General features: G+C 41.7%; 1 protein-coding gene across 3 annotated transcripts in view; it reads right to left on the reverse strand.

Annotated features, from left to right (window-relative positions):
• The window catches only part of il16 (interleukin 16), a 50,276-nt gene extending 41,902 nt beyond the window's left edge, over positions 1-8,374 (reverse strand). For all 3 annotated transcript variants that reach the window (XM_038692264.1, XM_038692265.1, XM_038692263.1), the window contains exons 1-3: positions 8,154-8,374; positions 1,612-1,855; positions 1,001-1,280 (exon numbers count right to left, since the gene is read on the reverse strand). In XM_038692264.1, the coding sequence (XP_038548192.1) occupies positions 1,001-1,280; positions 1,612-1,855; positions 8,154-8,166 (537 nt within the window). In that variant the 5' untranslated portion in view covers positions 8,167-8,374. The remainder of the gene's footprint in view (positions 1-1,000; positions 1,281-1,611; positions 1,856-8,153) is intronic.
• Between the last annotated feature and the right edge of the window lie 8,052 nt (positions 8,375-16,426).

A 16,426-nucleotide genomic window follows, 5' to 3' on the forward strand; every position in this document is an offset into this window, starting at 1 on the left:
ACAAACCCTGTCTTTGTCTGAATGTTTGACATTCAGGCCAGCCACAGCTCTACCAACACACCAACACAGGGCATGTGATTATCATTACATTTAGACAAGAAACACGCACCACAGAGTATACAGCACAGCTTTAACACGTTGATACCATGTTAAGTCTTGGGATGTACAATAAACAAACACTCACTTCTAAACAAATGGTTGACTTATAGATGGCTAAATAATAAATCTGAATTCAGATCAGTATGTCAAACAGTGGATGATTCCACAGTAATGAATCACTCATTACTGGGAGGCTGCAGGAGCCACATGTGCTGAAACACGTGTTGAACATGTTCTTATTACTGTAAAATGAATGACAATTCATCCTCATACCAGCTCATTGTTTTAATGACATCACCATTAGGTGACATGAGTGAGAGTAATGCCCATTCACATGAAATGGGATGGATGGAACAGATGGGAAAGATTCCCATGTTTAGGACAAAGCAGTTCCCCCTGCAAATGTGGTCAAATGGGGGTTAAAAACACTGTTTACTTACATTAAGTACTTAACATTATATCCATTAAATTTGGGATAATCACCTTGAACAATGGATTTTGGCCAATGTGAGGAATCCATGTTTGGTTGGTTTTCAGGCATGACTGTATTCTGTGATTACAACTTGGATGTTGATGTGAATGCTATGTAAGAGTCGGAATCTTGTAATTATGATAATTCCAAAATAACATGAATGCAGCTCTGTTCACAGTGTCTAGAGAAATATCACACAGAGGGCACAACTCGGTGTGGGAAGAAAACAACAAACATCAACATCAAATAAATGTCAATGCTAAAGGTAAAGTCAGGGGAGCACCAAAGCCAGTGGAATTAATGCTCTGGGGAAAATAAGCATCAGTATTTTAGACCATTGTTGCATCTGTAAAGTGATGTATTGAAGAATATGCTTAGATTATTTTTATATACAAACGATCACTTTTGTTCAAACTGCTGCAGTCGTACCTTGATGCTGAAGGTCCTCCTTATGCTCCGTTTATTCTCCCTGAGTGTGGGGGTATGACGCGTGTGGTTATCTGCCTCAATGCCTCCTCTTTTTTGCACGGTTGTTTGCCGGGTTGTCCCCCAGTGTGTGTTCTCTGCATCTCTGTACTGGATTTGATCCCCAGCAGTCACATCTGTCTCCCAGCCTGAACGCCATGCCCTGCACCCATCTGACACTTCTCCAGCATGCCTGTCTTCTGGACTGTCATCATTCGTCTTAGAGTGACACAGGATGAGGGACCTGGACAGAGTCAGCGAAAGTCACAAAGTCAGTTCCAAGTATTCATGACATAAATATCAACACTGCAAAACTGTAAAACACTTGAGTTATGCAGCTATAAAAGCGATGTGGAAGAATATTCTATTTATCAGAATACTCAAATTATTATCTCTGGTCGTCATAAGGCAAAATATCAACACATATTCTAGACTGAAATTATATCATAAAGATTTACATCAGTCCAAAGAGAAAGTTACACACCATTTCTGCCAATAAAAAGGAGAGTAACCTAACTTCATATGTATTGGACTTCCTGTACAGCCTTAGTTGTAAGCCAGAGTGGTGCTGGTACCTGGAGAGCATGGCCAGCTTCTTCGAATGGTGGTTGTGGCTGCAGTTTGGGTTGTTGTTGCTGTTTTTCCCCTGGTCCCTGCGTCTCCTCTCCATCCTCCGGGCAGCCGCTGTGCTGGCTTTCCTCTTCTGGTGGGAGTATCTCTGAGGCATGGCCGTCAGCGTGTGTGTATGTATGTGTGCTGGGAGCTCAGGAACCAGCGCACTCCTCCCAGCCGTCCCGAAGCCTAATGGAGAGGGACGCTCTGGAGGGCAATTAGAAAATTCAGTTAGGATAGTCTGACTGCATCCGTGTGTGTAAGTGCTCTGAGAAACTGCTGAGGCAATTGTGGAGGCTAACAGAGATAAAAGTGCTTTTCCTTCCCTGCTTTGAAAAAGGTCCTCAAGGCTGCAGCTTAATCATTCTTCTGTTGGGAGAAACACATGGATACTCCACACACGTATGACAAAGTCTGAAATGACTAAAGGGGTCAGAAAGGTCAAAATTTCCCAGTCGTAACATGACGTGAACGCAGCTCTGTTCACAATGTCTGTAGAAAAAATGCATATACAATGACATGCAAAGTCAGATATGACTAAAGTACATGGAAGATGGACAGAAAAATAGAAACTGATGAAGTAACAGAGGCTAGTTCCTAGCTCAATTCATGTTTTAATGTACAAACAATCTATGCAATGTAAGAACAGAAAGTGATGTTAGCCTGGTCCCATTAGAGCAAATGATGGTCTCTACACTTCAACGCTTCACACTCCAGAGACCACGAAAGGATGACCCTCAAATGCATTATACATGCTAGTGTAGATGGTCTCTTACATTTGCCATGAACACTTAGTAAACAATGTGCAGAGGCTCTTTAACTGAAAACCCATAAGGCCTTTGGTCTAACATCATTATCTTGCTAACTTCACTCCCAGCCCCCTCACAGTCACAGCCTGACTGGCTCAGAAGGTTTGAGCAGTTCTCCAGCTGCATGTGATGTTGATGTTTCAATTGCACTAGACTTAGCTACTTTCCTGGTTGGGATCATTTCACATTGTTTGAATCCTCAATCTTTGTGAATGCCTCTGAAAAAAAGTGTGAATAGTTTTCCACTGTTTCCAGTCTTTTTGCTAAGCTAAGCTTAATAAGTCTAAATACTGGATCAGTCCACATGATGTTTTTGTCTCCTGAGATGGTAACTGTTTCAGACAAACATTTTTTTTTTATCAAACATTTTTTTTTTATCATGACTTGGCTGAAAGACTACACCGATCAATCATAGCTCACCATCTTTCACACACCTGCAGACGTAGGTTAAAGGAAGATGCCAGAAACCAACTTCATGGTTTTGCCTGACACAACCAACAATAATATTGATTTTGCTTCACAATATTTACACGTGTGGTGGAAGAGTTCTCTGTGCGCTTATTCTTATGCAGTGACCTCATTTAGTATCCTGGTGACATGAAGCTCTTCCAAAGCTTCTCAGTGTTGACCTAGTGATTCCGGTACTTCCGGTCTTTACAAGTAAGTAACTTTACAAGGGCCTTTTCAGTGGATTTGGTGTGGCTGCCGTTGTTTAAAAGGCTGTTACCATTTCGAAGACAGGTCACCAGTGAGTACGCCTGCCTGTTTAATTGTGTGGATCTGCTTGTGGGTATAGGGAATGTGAAGGTGAAGTCGCGCCGTGCTGCATTATGGGTCCGCCGCCATATTTACAGGATTGAATGTGTATGTGGCTGTGTTTGGATTTTCTGTTGAGATTTTAATAAACGTCGATATGGGTGGTCAGTGCTGCTCGATCATGACGAAGAATGAATGAATGAACTGCCATAGCAACTGCCGGCGAAAAGGACAACAGAGATTGTGCCTGTGAACATGGCACCCACGTCCCATAATGCAACACTGCATGACGTACCTTCACATTCCTTATTAAACTGTGTGTGCGCCGTAGCTGGCCTGTTTTCAGAACATGGTGTTGTGTTATGAGTATACCACTTTTCGTTCTTATTCATCATAATGTCTTGCTTCTCTGTCGAAGAGGAATCATTCGGAAGGTCATTGTACTGAAATTCCTTCAAAAAGTCTGCCTCATTTCACACAGTGGACACCTGTACACCCCTGCACTACTGTTTGTAGTGACATTTCAGGATTTTGACAATGACAGCACTGGCCATGCTCCTTATAACTTTCTCTTTGACTTCTGTACTTTGCAAATACAAAAGTCTAGGTGACACAGTCCGACTCTAAAATCCATCACATGATGGTACTTTAGACTGCTGCGTCCAGGTGCACGCAACACAGCCACAGCAGCAGTGTGTGTGTGTGTTTTCATAAATAAATAGTGTTTTCACCCCAACCGGTGGAGGCAGATGGCCGCCCACCCTGAGCCATGGTTCTGCTCGAGGTTTCTGCCTCTTAAAAGGAAGTTTTTCCTTGCCTCTCTCGCCTAGTGCTGCTCTTGGTGGGAACTGTTGGGCTTCTGTAAATATCATCATAGAGTACGGTCTAGACCTGCTCTTTTATGAAAAGCGCTGTGAGATAACTGTTGTTGTGATTTGGCGCTATATAATTAAAATTGAATTGAATTGAATTGAATTGAATAAATAGTGTTGTACTTGTATACAGTCAATTTCATTATGATTAAGACCTTCAACAAACTTTTTATGACACCTGCCTCTTGAGTTTGTATAAGTAAGGCACCACTGCACTGAAGAAGACCAGGTTGTTATTATACAGCTACATATGCATAAGAAGAACATTAGTAATAAATATGACTAACAATAATCCATTTTCTAATTCTACCTATGTTACCTGTCACTGTTTCTGGATCCATTGTCCTTATCCACCTCCTGCTTCTTTACATCATTCTTGTCCTACAGTTCCTCCTCTTCCTTCTTCCTTCAACTGTTGTTTATAATATAAAAATATAATTTAGCCTATATGCTTTGCCTATTGCAATTAGCGTCTGTGTATAAATAGTCTATGAGTTTGTGAGCTCTCATGTGGATGCACTGAGCAGGCTAGAGACTGAGACATGGGGAGCAGAAAACAACTGTCAAAAGACCTGCATAACAAGGAATTGGAACTTCATAAAGATGGAAAAGTATATTAGAAGATATCCAAAGCCTTACAAATGCCAGTCAGTACTGTTCAATCACTTATTAAGAAGTGGAAAATTCTTGGATCTCTCGATACCAAGCCAAGATCAGGTAGACCGAGAAAGATTTAAGTCAAAACTGCAAAAAGAATTTATGGTCACAACCATAAGCGTTATGTTTGGAGAGGGGTCTCTGTAGACTGCTGAACAGGGGTCGGGTCATTTTTTTCTTTGTTGCCATGTTTTGTTTTATGATTATGCCATTCTGTTATATACAGTTCAATGTGAATCCCATAAGAGATAAAAGACGTGTGTTTTGCTTGCTCACTCATGTTTTCTTTACAAATGGTATATAAATTACCAATTCTTCAACGGTATGCAAACTTTTGAGCACAACTGTATATAAATAATTTTTTCACCAAGGAAGAAGTCAGTTAACTTTTCTTTCTTTTCCACATATTTACCTGCTGTGTTGTGCTTGTCACACAACCCTGGGCTGAGTTAAGCCTCGACAACATGTATTGAGAGTAAACTCCTTTGATCGGCGGCATAGAGCAAATCAGATTTCAGCAAAAACAAGGATCGGTCCAAGTTGGGATCCCCCCTCAATATTGAGGCCCGCTGTTACTACCTCACGCCACTGGGAAAAAGTCCTGGAGAACCCTTCAGAATGTCAAGGATCCACATGCACAGTAAGATGTTTAATCCCAGGTCCTTGACCGTTCCTCATCAGTTCCTGTCAAGCCCACAACGAACGCCAGGATAGTGATTTTAAGAAAGTTAGTCTTTAGGTAATCAGTGTGTGTAGAGTGCTGCTACCTACCAAAACCAACAACAAAACAAGTACTTAGCCAGTTGTCTGTCTCTGACCTGGAAAACGTGTTGCGTGTATTCCAGTCATGATGTAACTCCCACAAACTGTAGGCCACAGCCAGCTGTTGCTCTATATGAATGATCACTGTCTGCTATAATCTCATTTTGAAACTCCTACTTTGTTTCGAAATCTTACTAACTTCACCAACAGAAAAAACTTATGGTGAATGATTGTGAGTGTGCATATAGTTTAAAGATCTGAGTACCTGGTCGAGACCATATGCTGACAACGTCCTCTTTGTATTGAATATAACAGCATGCAGGTGGAATATAACAGACTCTCGTCAAACAGTAAGCACTATGTATAATATGCTGACCGCAAGACAGCAAGCTAGAGTCTCAGCTCTCAGTTTTGACTGCATCTCAGTAATTAAATTATATGTAAAATGATTATTATAGTATATAAAGTAAATTATATAATACAAAAAGTAAATTAAGTCATTTCTTATGTAAATTAAATTGTTTTATAGTTATTCATATATTTACTGATATTTATCTGTTTATCCATTTTAAAAGGTAAATGGAGGAAGAAGAAGGGCTTTCTTTTCTGGTGACTCTTCTGTGGCTCTGATCCTGGAAATGTGTTAGCAATTATGGAGCATTAGTCTGCTTGTTGGCGAGATAGACAGGAAACAGAGACATGGATCTCTATGCTGGAGGCCTATAAGCTGCATAGACTCCATCTCTCCCTCTGTCTTTTTTCTTAGGCCTTTACACTCTCCAGCTGAATGTATTCCAGCTCACTGTAGGATGGAAATCAATCTCAGCTGTTATCTCTCTTTTTACTTACTATTTCTTTTTTTTACAGCCTTTAATCATTACCATTTTCCCTTTCCTTAGGCCCAAAATGATCACGAGTTTCACGCCACCAGACTGATAGACTGAGGCTAGTTATGATAATGGACAGTATGGGTTAAACGGAGACAACAGATAGAAAGATGAAAGAAAGAGAGTGTGAGTCGATATCATGGATAAGATAGCAACAATATAATAAACAGAAGGAATGGCCCAAAATGTAATTTAAAAGTGAGGTGGGTCATTTATTTCAGAGGCATGTTTTGTTATATTTGTTCTCTACATCCCGACAGCAATCAATAAATCCAATGCTCTAACACAAAAATGAGAAACCTCAGGTATCTGTGGCTGTCGCAGAAACAAGCCTACCTGCCTGTCTACCTACCCGCCTACCTGTGCGCACTCTGCACATGAACATGTGTTTTGGGGGAGTAGTTTGGAGGGAGCTCTGAAGGGAGGGGGTGGGATGTCTCTCAGCTGTCTCTCTCTGGTTTCTTCTATGCTAGCTTTAATAAAAAGTTAAATTTGTGAGTGCTTGCCTAATACGTGAATCCTATTAACATGCTGTATCTTAGATATTAGAGTATAACAAGATATTCTAAGCTTCATAAAAAAGCTCTGAAACAAGAGCTTTTTTAGAAGATGTTGAGTACACAGAGATTAGAGTCCAATTTTCATACATACTTTTTACTCTATTGATGCCACACAACAGTAACACTGTTTTGTATGAAAACTTGGACGAAGAGGAAAATTGTGTGTTGGGGGGGCACATGAAAGGTGTATTCATGATAGACGCTGGTTAAACAGTGTGTACACATGTGTTTACAGGGTCTTATGTGAGTGTGTGTGTGGGCGGGTCCTCACAGGAACCATACTTTGCCTCTAGCATTAGCGAGGCAGGGACTCTAGTCTAACAGAACCTGATTGAGGGAAAGCAGAAGGCGGGGTGGCTGCACAGCTGAACAACATGTGTGTTGTTTGGGGTTTTCACTGGAGATTTTTCCAGTCTTTGAGATGGAGCAAGACCTACAGAGGACAGCCAAGAGAGCCACTTGCATCATGCTGCAAATGAATAATCCACCACTTTTACAATGTGTACAATCACAGAGACTGTTTATACTATCCAACGAAGGCTGAGGTCAAGGGCAACTGGACTTGGTTGAAGATCTTCAACCAAGTCCAGTTGCCCTTGACCTCAGCCTTCGTTGGATAACTATGACCTGGATGACAGAGAGCCTTCACATACATTGTTTATACTACTACGCTGTCCTCTGTTGCGTTAGAATGACAGCATCATTCAGTGTGCTGTATGTGGTCGCAGCTAAGTATGGCCCTGTGGGCTTCTGTGTGGCTGTGGAGAGAGCAGAGAGGAAGCCGTGCCCATCCACTGCTGGCCTCACTGGGCTATTTGTACTCTAAAGGTCACCTAGGAATGGACATACTGTTGTGCAATTTGTGTTTTCATGAAGGACCTCTGTGTGCAAGTGGGTCCATGAATCCACACAAACACACACATACACACACACACACACGCGTTATTATACTCCAGCCCTCAGGCCAAAACGTGCATTATTTAACTTCCATGCTCTGCAACTAATTTTGATAGTTATTCAATCCTCACTCAGAAACAAAATTTTTACTCTTTCCTGTCAGATAATCTTTCTAGATTTATAGATATATAAATGTCAATTTGCATACCAGTCTGACAGACACATGGTTCAGATTATTGTGGTCTTGCACTGATTAAATATCATGTTAAAAAGCCTACAGCGTTGGGAGTGGAAGTCCTACTCACTATAGTCGATCATGTTGTCTTTCAGCCAACATCCGCAGCTTCTACCGATGCAAACAGGATCCAAAGGATGGATGCACTCCAAACAGACAGGCAGAAGTCCGGACAGAACATCAGGTCAAAAATGTATGTATCACTCAAAGCATGACTTCCTCACTGTGATTCATCTGGGGCAATGTGCCTGTACCTCTTGTCCTCCTCCGTCCTCCTTTTCCTCCCCCTCTGTCTGGAGAGCACAACAGTGTGTCTCAGTAAGGCACGGCTCCCCAAAATCACTGCCCCTTTCCTGTCAGCCAGCTCCAGAGGGGAAAACACACCGCACTTAGCTGGGCCTGACCTCACACCTACTTTGCATCACACACTGGCTGGAGTCTTTTACAGGGTTCTGTGAGTCTGTGTGTGCACAGTGTGTGTAGGTACACACTATGGTGGAAAGGATGAATAGATTCTCTGTAGCCCACTCCAGTTTACACATAAACACACACTCCTCATTTGGGTGTATGTGTGTGTGTCTGAATCTAGTTCTCAGTCTGTCACTGCTGTTTGAACTGCAGCACTAAGCAGTAAATATACAAATCTGGGTTGATTTTGGTGGAGAGAACCTCTCTGGGTGTTTTAGATGGGCTCGGATGGGAGGTGATGCCTATATGGGTTTTGGAATGTGGTGAAGGATATAGAGGAAGGTTAAATGTGGGCTATTTTAAAATTCTTCCAAACATTCTCAACAGAAAATGTGTTGTCTAGCGGGAGCTGTCTTTATTACAGCCACAAACCCTCATTTGATGAGATTCAAGCCTATAGACAAAGATTTCCATTGTTGAGTTAGCTTTGAACTGTATACCTTGTAGGTGTTTAATAATATTTGGAATGGCTCTTTAAAAAAAACACTACACAATTTCCATTCATCACTATTTTGGGGTGGGTATTGGCATTTTTGTCAAAGCTTGAAAGATACTGACTGAGTAAATGTTTTAACAGAATGTTTGGAACCTCCTACAACCTTTGCAAGGATAGCATGCAGAACACTTATGGTGCACTGTAACATAGGAACCACATGCTCTTGGTTCTAATTTAGTTGCTTCCTGCTTCCTTACTAATTTAGTTGTTCCATAGAACTACTGCCTTAGGCTTGTTAATCCAAAGCGTCTCACCTGGGCGTTCTTCATAGTTTTTGATTTAGATGTGCCACCAACACTAACTCTGCCTCACTCTCTCATTCCTTACTCCTTTGTTCACGCAAGCAAGTTTACCCCTTGAACAGGGCTGAGTTGATTTATTCATTTTTGGATTTATCCTGTGCATTTACTATGATTTGAAACAGAAAGTGGGACATGGTTTTAGGAGCAGCTAGCATTGAAGCAGGTTCTTGACCAACAACTACTGGACACAGTGACAAACATATCCTGTCAGATTTGGCTGGCCAGGTTAGGAACAAAACCACTCTTTGAAGGCTGACTGCAACCGTTAGATAGCTTTGGAGTTGTTGGACGGTATTAGTTTGTTACTTTAAACTTTAACCCAGAAGTGTGTAAAAGATATTATCAAGGAAAACGCTACATTATTCCTCACTTGCTAGGTCACCGAGTCCCTCAGCAGAACCTCAGCAGTGTCCCATGCTGTCTTCAGACACAGTACACGGACTTCACCCATACCCCAAAACACATTTGTAACATAATTCTTCATAGAAATGTTTGCATCCTTGTGAGAAATTAGTCATATATCCTCGGTGTGAGGAGTTTGCCTTGTGTTTTGTTGTGTCTCTCTCTAGTGGCTAATCTGTGTCACTGTGGTTGGGGGGCTGAACTACAACTATGAATTCCTATGGAAATCTGATTCCGTTTAGGGTTTAGGTTCGATTTTTTTTTTAAGGATGAGATACTCCCAGGTGTGCAGTATGTACAACTTGTAGCTTTAAGTATAAAATATTGGTAACCCTGGATAAATATTGAAGGAGAGTTGCTGATACTGTGTGGCATGCTGAAACAGCATAAAAGACCAATTCAGCTACACATCTACTGATACCATTACTTTAGTTGTGTGTAGCAGTATCTTACATGCATTTCTCAATACTGAGTTCACTTTTTCAAAACTTCATATATTCAACAGAACGTGCTTCTCATAAAAACATGTTATGCTATTGCATAACAGAATAGACCAACCAGCTGACTCCCATTTTAACTGAACACCTACCCAGGTGGCTCTGCTTCTCACTTTTATGACATCTAGATATGGAATATTTGGAATGAATGTGTCTCAGTATTCATAGACCCAGCAAAGACAGGGACAGAGACCCCTGACAGATGGTTATCTACCCCATAAAGGAATTATTTTCCTCATTGAGGTGGAAAGTTTATGACCACTGTTCATATGATCATACTGTATGTCCCTCCTGGATGCAGTGAATGCACCAGGCATGTAAAAAGATTATTTCCCATGTAAATTACAAGAGAGGACATAAATACAGAAGACAGGGTTGACAGTACTGCTATCCTATACAAGTGTTTATTTGGTGACACAATTTTTTTGGTAGTGGTGTTCTGGAATTTCTTTAATTTAGGAAAATAAAGCACACTGAAGCATAGTGCAGCATTTGTGATTCATTCTGTACCATATACTGAAGTCACACATCTATGCAGTGAAGAAGTGCCATTATTGTAATTGCTATAGAATATATATATATAATATATATAATATATTCAAATCTGTTGAATGCAGGTTTAAATGTCTGCCACTGCATTCAGGAGATACTCCAAAAAGGACAAAGGTGTATTTGCTGCATCAGTCAGGTTTTTCTGAACATGGATTGCTCTCCTAAAATATGGAGCCCTCTGCCATCTACTGGAAACATCGGAGACATTCTAAAATGATCTGTGTCACATTTTGAGATCTTTCAAAATGTGCCACAGATCATTTTAGAATTTCTCCGATGTTTCCAGTAACATCACATAACATTACAAAGGTGGACAACGGTATATGCAAAATTAGCCGGATAATAAATTGGTAGGTAAAAACAGTTTTAGTCTCCTCAGGGGAGGAAGGTCAGGTCGGCTTGTACACACCACCCCAATCAGCAACTGTGGGAGACAGAAGAGAGAGACAACAGACGCATAGGTCCATATCAGTAAAGTAAAATAAAATAAATACAAAGACACAATAAAAGATACCCAGTACAAAATATGTACAAGCTCATTTCATAACACATTCCACCATAATTAAAAAAAACACAAGGAATACCTTGTATTACTTTTTTTTTAGGTTCTGTTAAAGCTAAAATGACCAAATTTTTTGAAATGATCAGCCGACACATATATTTATGCATAAGATTCCACAATACAGCATGAAGACAGTGAACATTACTTGTCACAAACTTGACTTGCACTTATCCATCTTGGGAATTTAAGCAGGATTCTAAATGCCTCATTAAATGCCACCCACAGCTTTTTCATTTTACCACAGGTGGGCTGTCTAGAGTGGAGTACAGTAAGCTTTAAAAAGAGCTATTTTAACATCATCAGAACACATATGAAATTTCTGTGCCAGCACATTGGCTTGTGCATACAATTTGCAACACTGGCGCTGCATATCATCATCGTCACATGATTATATGACCCAAATATCTTACTTTATTCACCACATTTAACACTTGGTTTGCCAAATAAAAAGTAGGAAAGGTTTGTTTCTGATCCTCCTTGGTTTTGGCAATCATAATAACACTTAAATTAAATTTTATGTCATGCTGCACACCATACTTTGAGCAGAATCTGAGCACTATAAGGAGACAGGACGGCCAGCTCATCAGCGTATATCAGATGATTAATAAGACTATTCCCTACAATACAACTTCCATTCTTTCAACTTGTTAGAAAGGTCATACACTACATTTATCCAAAGCGACTTACATGTCAGAGCCTCTGGGGACACAAGGGGTTAAGCCACCACTACATACTTAACATTTAATTAAACTATTCACTACACACTTAGCATCTAGACTCTTCAATAGAAAATACCATGCAGTGTCAAAGTTGAGTATACTCACCCAGTGCAGTCTCATCATGGAAAGGGAGGCAGTACAGAGTCAAGCTGTGGATATCCAGAGAGAGGAGCGCGACCTGTATTTAAACTACCATCCAAAATACGACACCCAGTAAATGCCTAGCACAGAACATCAGTTTTAATCACAGCGGGGCACTAGACTCAGCAACAGACATCTTAAGCCCTGTCTACACAAACACGGGTATTTTCAAAAGCATGACTTTTTCTTCGCAGTTTGGCCATTTGTCCACACGGAAATACAGCATCAGGTCACTGAAACCGAACATTTTTGAAAACACCTGCCCGGGTGAAGACTGTATAGGTTCAGTGTGTAAGATTTAGTGGCATCTAGTGGCAGGGGTTGTGAATTGCTGCAGAATCCATTTGTGGAAGAGAGAAAAAGATAAGTCAAGGTGGGATCAAACATTCAACCCTTGGGTTGCAAGTCCCACATCTTTCCAACTGAGCTGTGTATTATTACTACTTCTTCTTCTTCTACTAACGTACATATTCAACATAGTGTTGAGTGTCTGCACTGCCTGAATTCTACCAGAAGTAGAACAAGAAGAACCTAATGACGAAATGCACTCTGCAGCGCTGTTTGTCAGTTTACAGCTACTGTAGAAACATGACGTTCCAACGTGACGATAAATTTGGCTCATTCTAAAAACATAATGGTTTATTATGTAAGATCTTTACACACCACTGAAAACATAGTTATGGATCTTAGATAGCATTTCTGCTGATAGAACCTCAGAAATATTACCTTCAAGGTTATTGATGACCTACAGCTGACTGCAAACAGAGGTGCACCCTTTTGACAGAGTCGATCAGAGTATCCTCGTACATCACTTGGAGACGTGTGTATGCTTGGCTCTTAGCTTACTATGCTCATACCTCTCCAATAGAACCTTTTCAGTCGCTCTGGGTAACTCTACGTCCTGAACGGCTCAGTTGAGTTGTTGTGTGAAACGCCGGTTGCAGTGTTGTCGTGCCAGAGTTTTTGCATTTTCATGTAGACAGAGATTTTTTTTAAACGAAGGAGGAAAAACTCTGGTAAATATACCGGTGTATGTGTGGACTAGGCCTTAGGGGGATTAGAATACAAATGAAAAAAATGTAAGTGCTTCGTATTTGTATAGGGCCTTTCTAGTCTTTTCGACCACTGCATCCACCATTCTCACACATTCATTCACTGAGCCTAAGTGCACAAACAGAAATTGACATTCACACACTGGTGGAACAGCCACCAGGGGCAATTTGGGGGTTCAGTTTCTTGCCCAAGCACACTTCAACAGCCTGGAGGAGCCGGGGATTGAACCGCCGACCTTCCGATTAATGAGCAACCCGCTCTACTTCCTGAACCACAGCTGCAAAAGAAACAAAAAGATAAAAAAACAGTAGCTGGCCTGTGGCCTGTACAACGGAGCAAGGTAACTGGCTTACCCAGATAACTTAAGGAGAACAGTTGTGCTCAAAAGTTTGCATGCCGTTGAAGAATTGGTAATATATATACCATTTGTAAAGAAAACATGAGTGAGCAAGCAAAACACGTCTTTTATCTCTTATGAGATTCACATTGAACTGTAGGTCAATTTCAATTTTATTTATATAGTGCCAAATCACAACAACAGTTCTCTCACAGCGCTTTTCATAAAAGAGCAGGTCTAGACCGTACTCTATGATGTTATTTACAGAAGCCCAACAGTTCCCACCAAGAGCAGCACTAGGCGACAGAGGCAAGGAAAAACTTCCTTTTAAGAGGCAGAAACCTCGAGCAGAACCATGGCTCAGGGTGGGCGGCCATCTGCCTCGACCGGTTGGGGGGGAAGGAGGGAGAGAGAGAGAGAGAGAGAGAGCGCAATATACACACACAGAGGTACAGACAGTAAAGGTGATGTTGCTATAGACTAAATGAAAAATGGTACAGATATTTATAGTAGTGTTAATGGTAACAGTCGTAATTTTAATGATTATAATAACAATAATAACAATAGGACTAGTAACAATAGGACTAGTAACAGTAATTGTAGCAGAGGGTGTCGAGCAGGAACACGGGGGCAGCAGGTGACCCGCAACCACAGATCCAGACTCCACAGCTCCAGAGCCAGAAAACCCGCAGGAAGTGATAGGAGGAGAGAGGAGAGGGACGAGAAAGCACAAGACTACCAGAAAGGGGAGAAGTCGAGTTAGTAACATGCAATAATGGGATGAGGTTGCATACAGAGGGAGAGAAAGTAGAGGAGAGAGGAGCTCAGTGCATCATGGGAAATCCCCCGGCAGTCTAGGCCTATAGCAGCATAACTAAGGGATGGTTCAGGACTCACCTGAGCCAGCCCTAACTATAAGCTTTATCAAAGAGGAAAGTCTTAAGCCTACTCTTAAATGTGGAGATGGCATCTGCCTCCTGAACCCAAACTGGAACCTGGTTCCAGGCTGGCGTACTGCTGACGTATTGCGGTAAGCGTGTCGACTCATTTCCGTTTCCGGTGCTTGTGTGTTGGTACCGTGTTGTGCTGCTCTTGCTAAATAACAGTTACATTTGTTAGATTACAGCAGCCAACTGTCCGCTAAACACTTATTCTTTACAGTAATTTTGCCTAAGCACTCACAGTTCTTTCCATCTTTTAGCGACTGCTGTTCAATCTCATAGTTGTTCTGACGCTACAGTACTTTAGCTTAGCCGTTAGCGACTTTAGCTTAGCAGCTAGCGATGGCTTCTCCTTCTCCCTTTCTCTCTCCTACTTTCTCCTGCTCGGTGTGTCAGATGTTCAGTTACTCCTCTGCCTCCTTTAGCGGTAATGGTACGTGTAATAAGTGTAGTTTATTTTTAGACATGGTGGCGAGGCTCAGTGATTTAGAAGTCCGGCTCCGCACCTTGGTAGATCAGTCTTTAGCTACTGTAGCTAGCCAGTCCCCAGTAGTCGGTGCAGAACGGCCTGAGTTAGCCTCTGGTAGCCGTCCCCCGGCATCCCCTGTGCAGCCAGGAAAGGGGGGGGGGGCTGGGTGACTGTCCGAAGGAGGAATAGTCGTAAGCATTCAAAGCCCACGGGGCACCACCAACCTGTTCACGTTTCTAACAGATTTTCCCCACACAGCGACACACCCGCTGAGGAACCAACTCTGATCATTGGCAGCTCCATTTTGAGAAACGTGAAGTTAGCGAAGACAGCGGCCATAGTTAAGTGCATCCCTGGGGCCAGAGCGGGCGACATTGAGTCTTATTTGAAACTGCTGGCTAAGGATAAACGTAAATACAGTAAGATTGTTATTCACGTCGGCGGTAATGACTCCCGGTTACGCCAATCGGAGGTCACTAAGATTAATGTTGAGTCGGTGTGTACATATGCAAAAACAATGTCGGACACCGTAGTTTTCTCTGGACCCCTGCCAAATCTGACCAGTGATGACATGTATAGCCGCATGTCATCATTCTGCCGCTGGTTGTCGAGGTGGTGTCCAGCAAACGATGTGGGCTTTGTAGATCATTGGCAGACCTTCTGGGGAAGACCTGGTCTGATCCGGAGAGACGGCATCCATCCCACTTGGGAAGGAGCAGCTCTCATTTCTAGAAATCTGGCCAAGTTTATTAGTGGACCAAATCCATGACAACCCAGAGTTGAGACCAGGAGGCAGAGTCGCAATCTAACACACTTCTCTGCTCCTCCATTTCAGGAGTTACTTAGTGAAAATCCTATAGTGACGGTGTCTGCCCACCGACCATTGAAATTATTTAATCAAAGGTAAACAGAAGAGGAGCTGTGCATAAAAACCTCATAAAAATTAAAACCACAAGAGCAATAGTGCAAACGAATAGGAGAGTTAAATGTGGACTCTTAAACATCAGATCTCTCTCTTCTAAAGGTGTACTAGTAAATGAACTAATATCAGATTATGATATTGATTTATTTTGTCTTACTGAAACCTGGCTGGGTGATGGAGAATATGTTAGCCTAAATGAATCCACCCCTCCCAGTCATATTAATACTCACATTCCTCGAGGCACAGGCCGAGGAGGTGGAGTTGCAGCTATCTTCGACTCTAGCCTACTAATCAGCTCTAAACCTAAACTAAACTATAACTCATTTGAAAGCCTTGTTCTTCTTCTTTCGCACCCAAGTTGGAAATCACTGCAACCAATTCTCTTCGTTATAGTGTACCGAGCACCTGGTCCATACTCTGAATTCTTATCTGAATTTGCAGAGTTTTTGTCAACTTTAGTCCTTAAAATGGACAAAGTTATT

The sequence above is a fragment of the Micropterus salmoides genome, unplaced genomic scaffold, assembly GCF_014851395.1.
Source record: "Micropterus salmoides isolate LMB-PRFRI ecotype aquatic unplaced genomic scaffold, ASM1485139v1 Ms_hic_scaffold_3, whole genome shotgun sequence".
Lineage (NCBI taxonomy): Eukaryota > Metazoa > Chordata > Actinopteri > Centrarchiformes > Centrarchidae > Micropterus > Micropterus salmoides.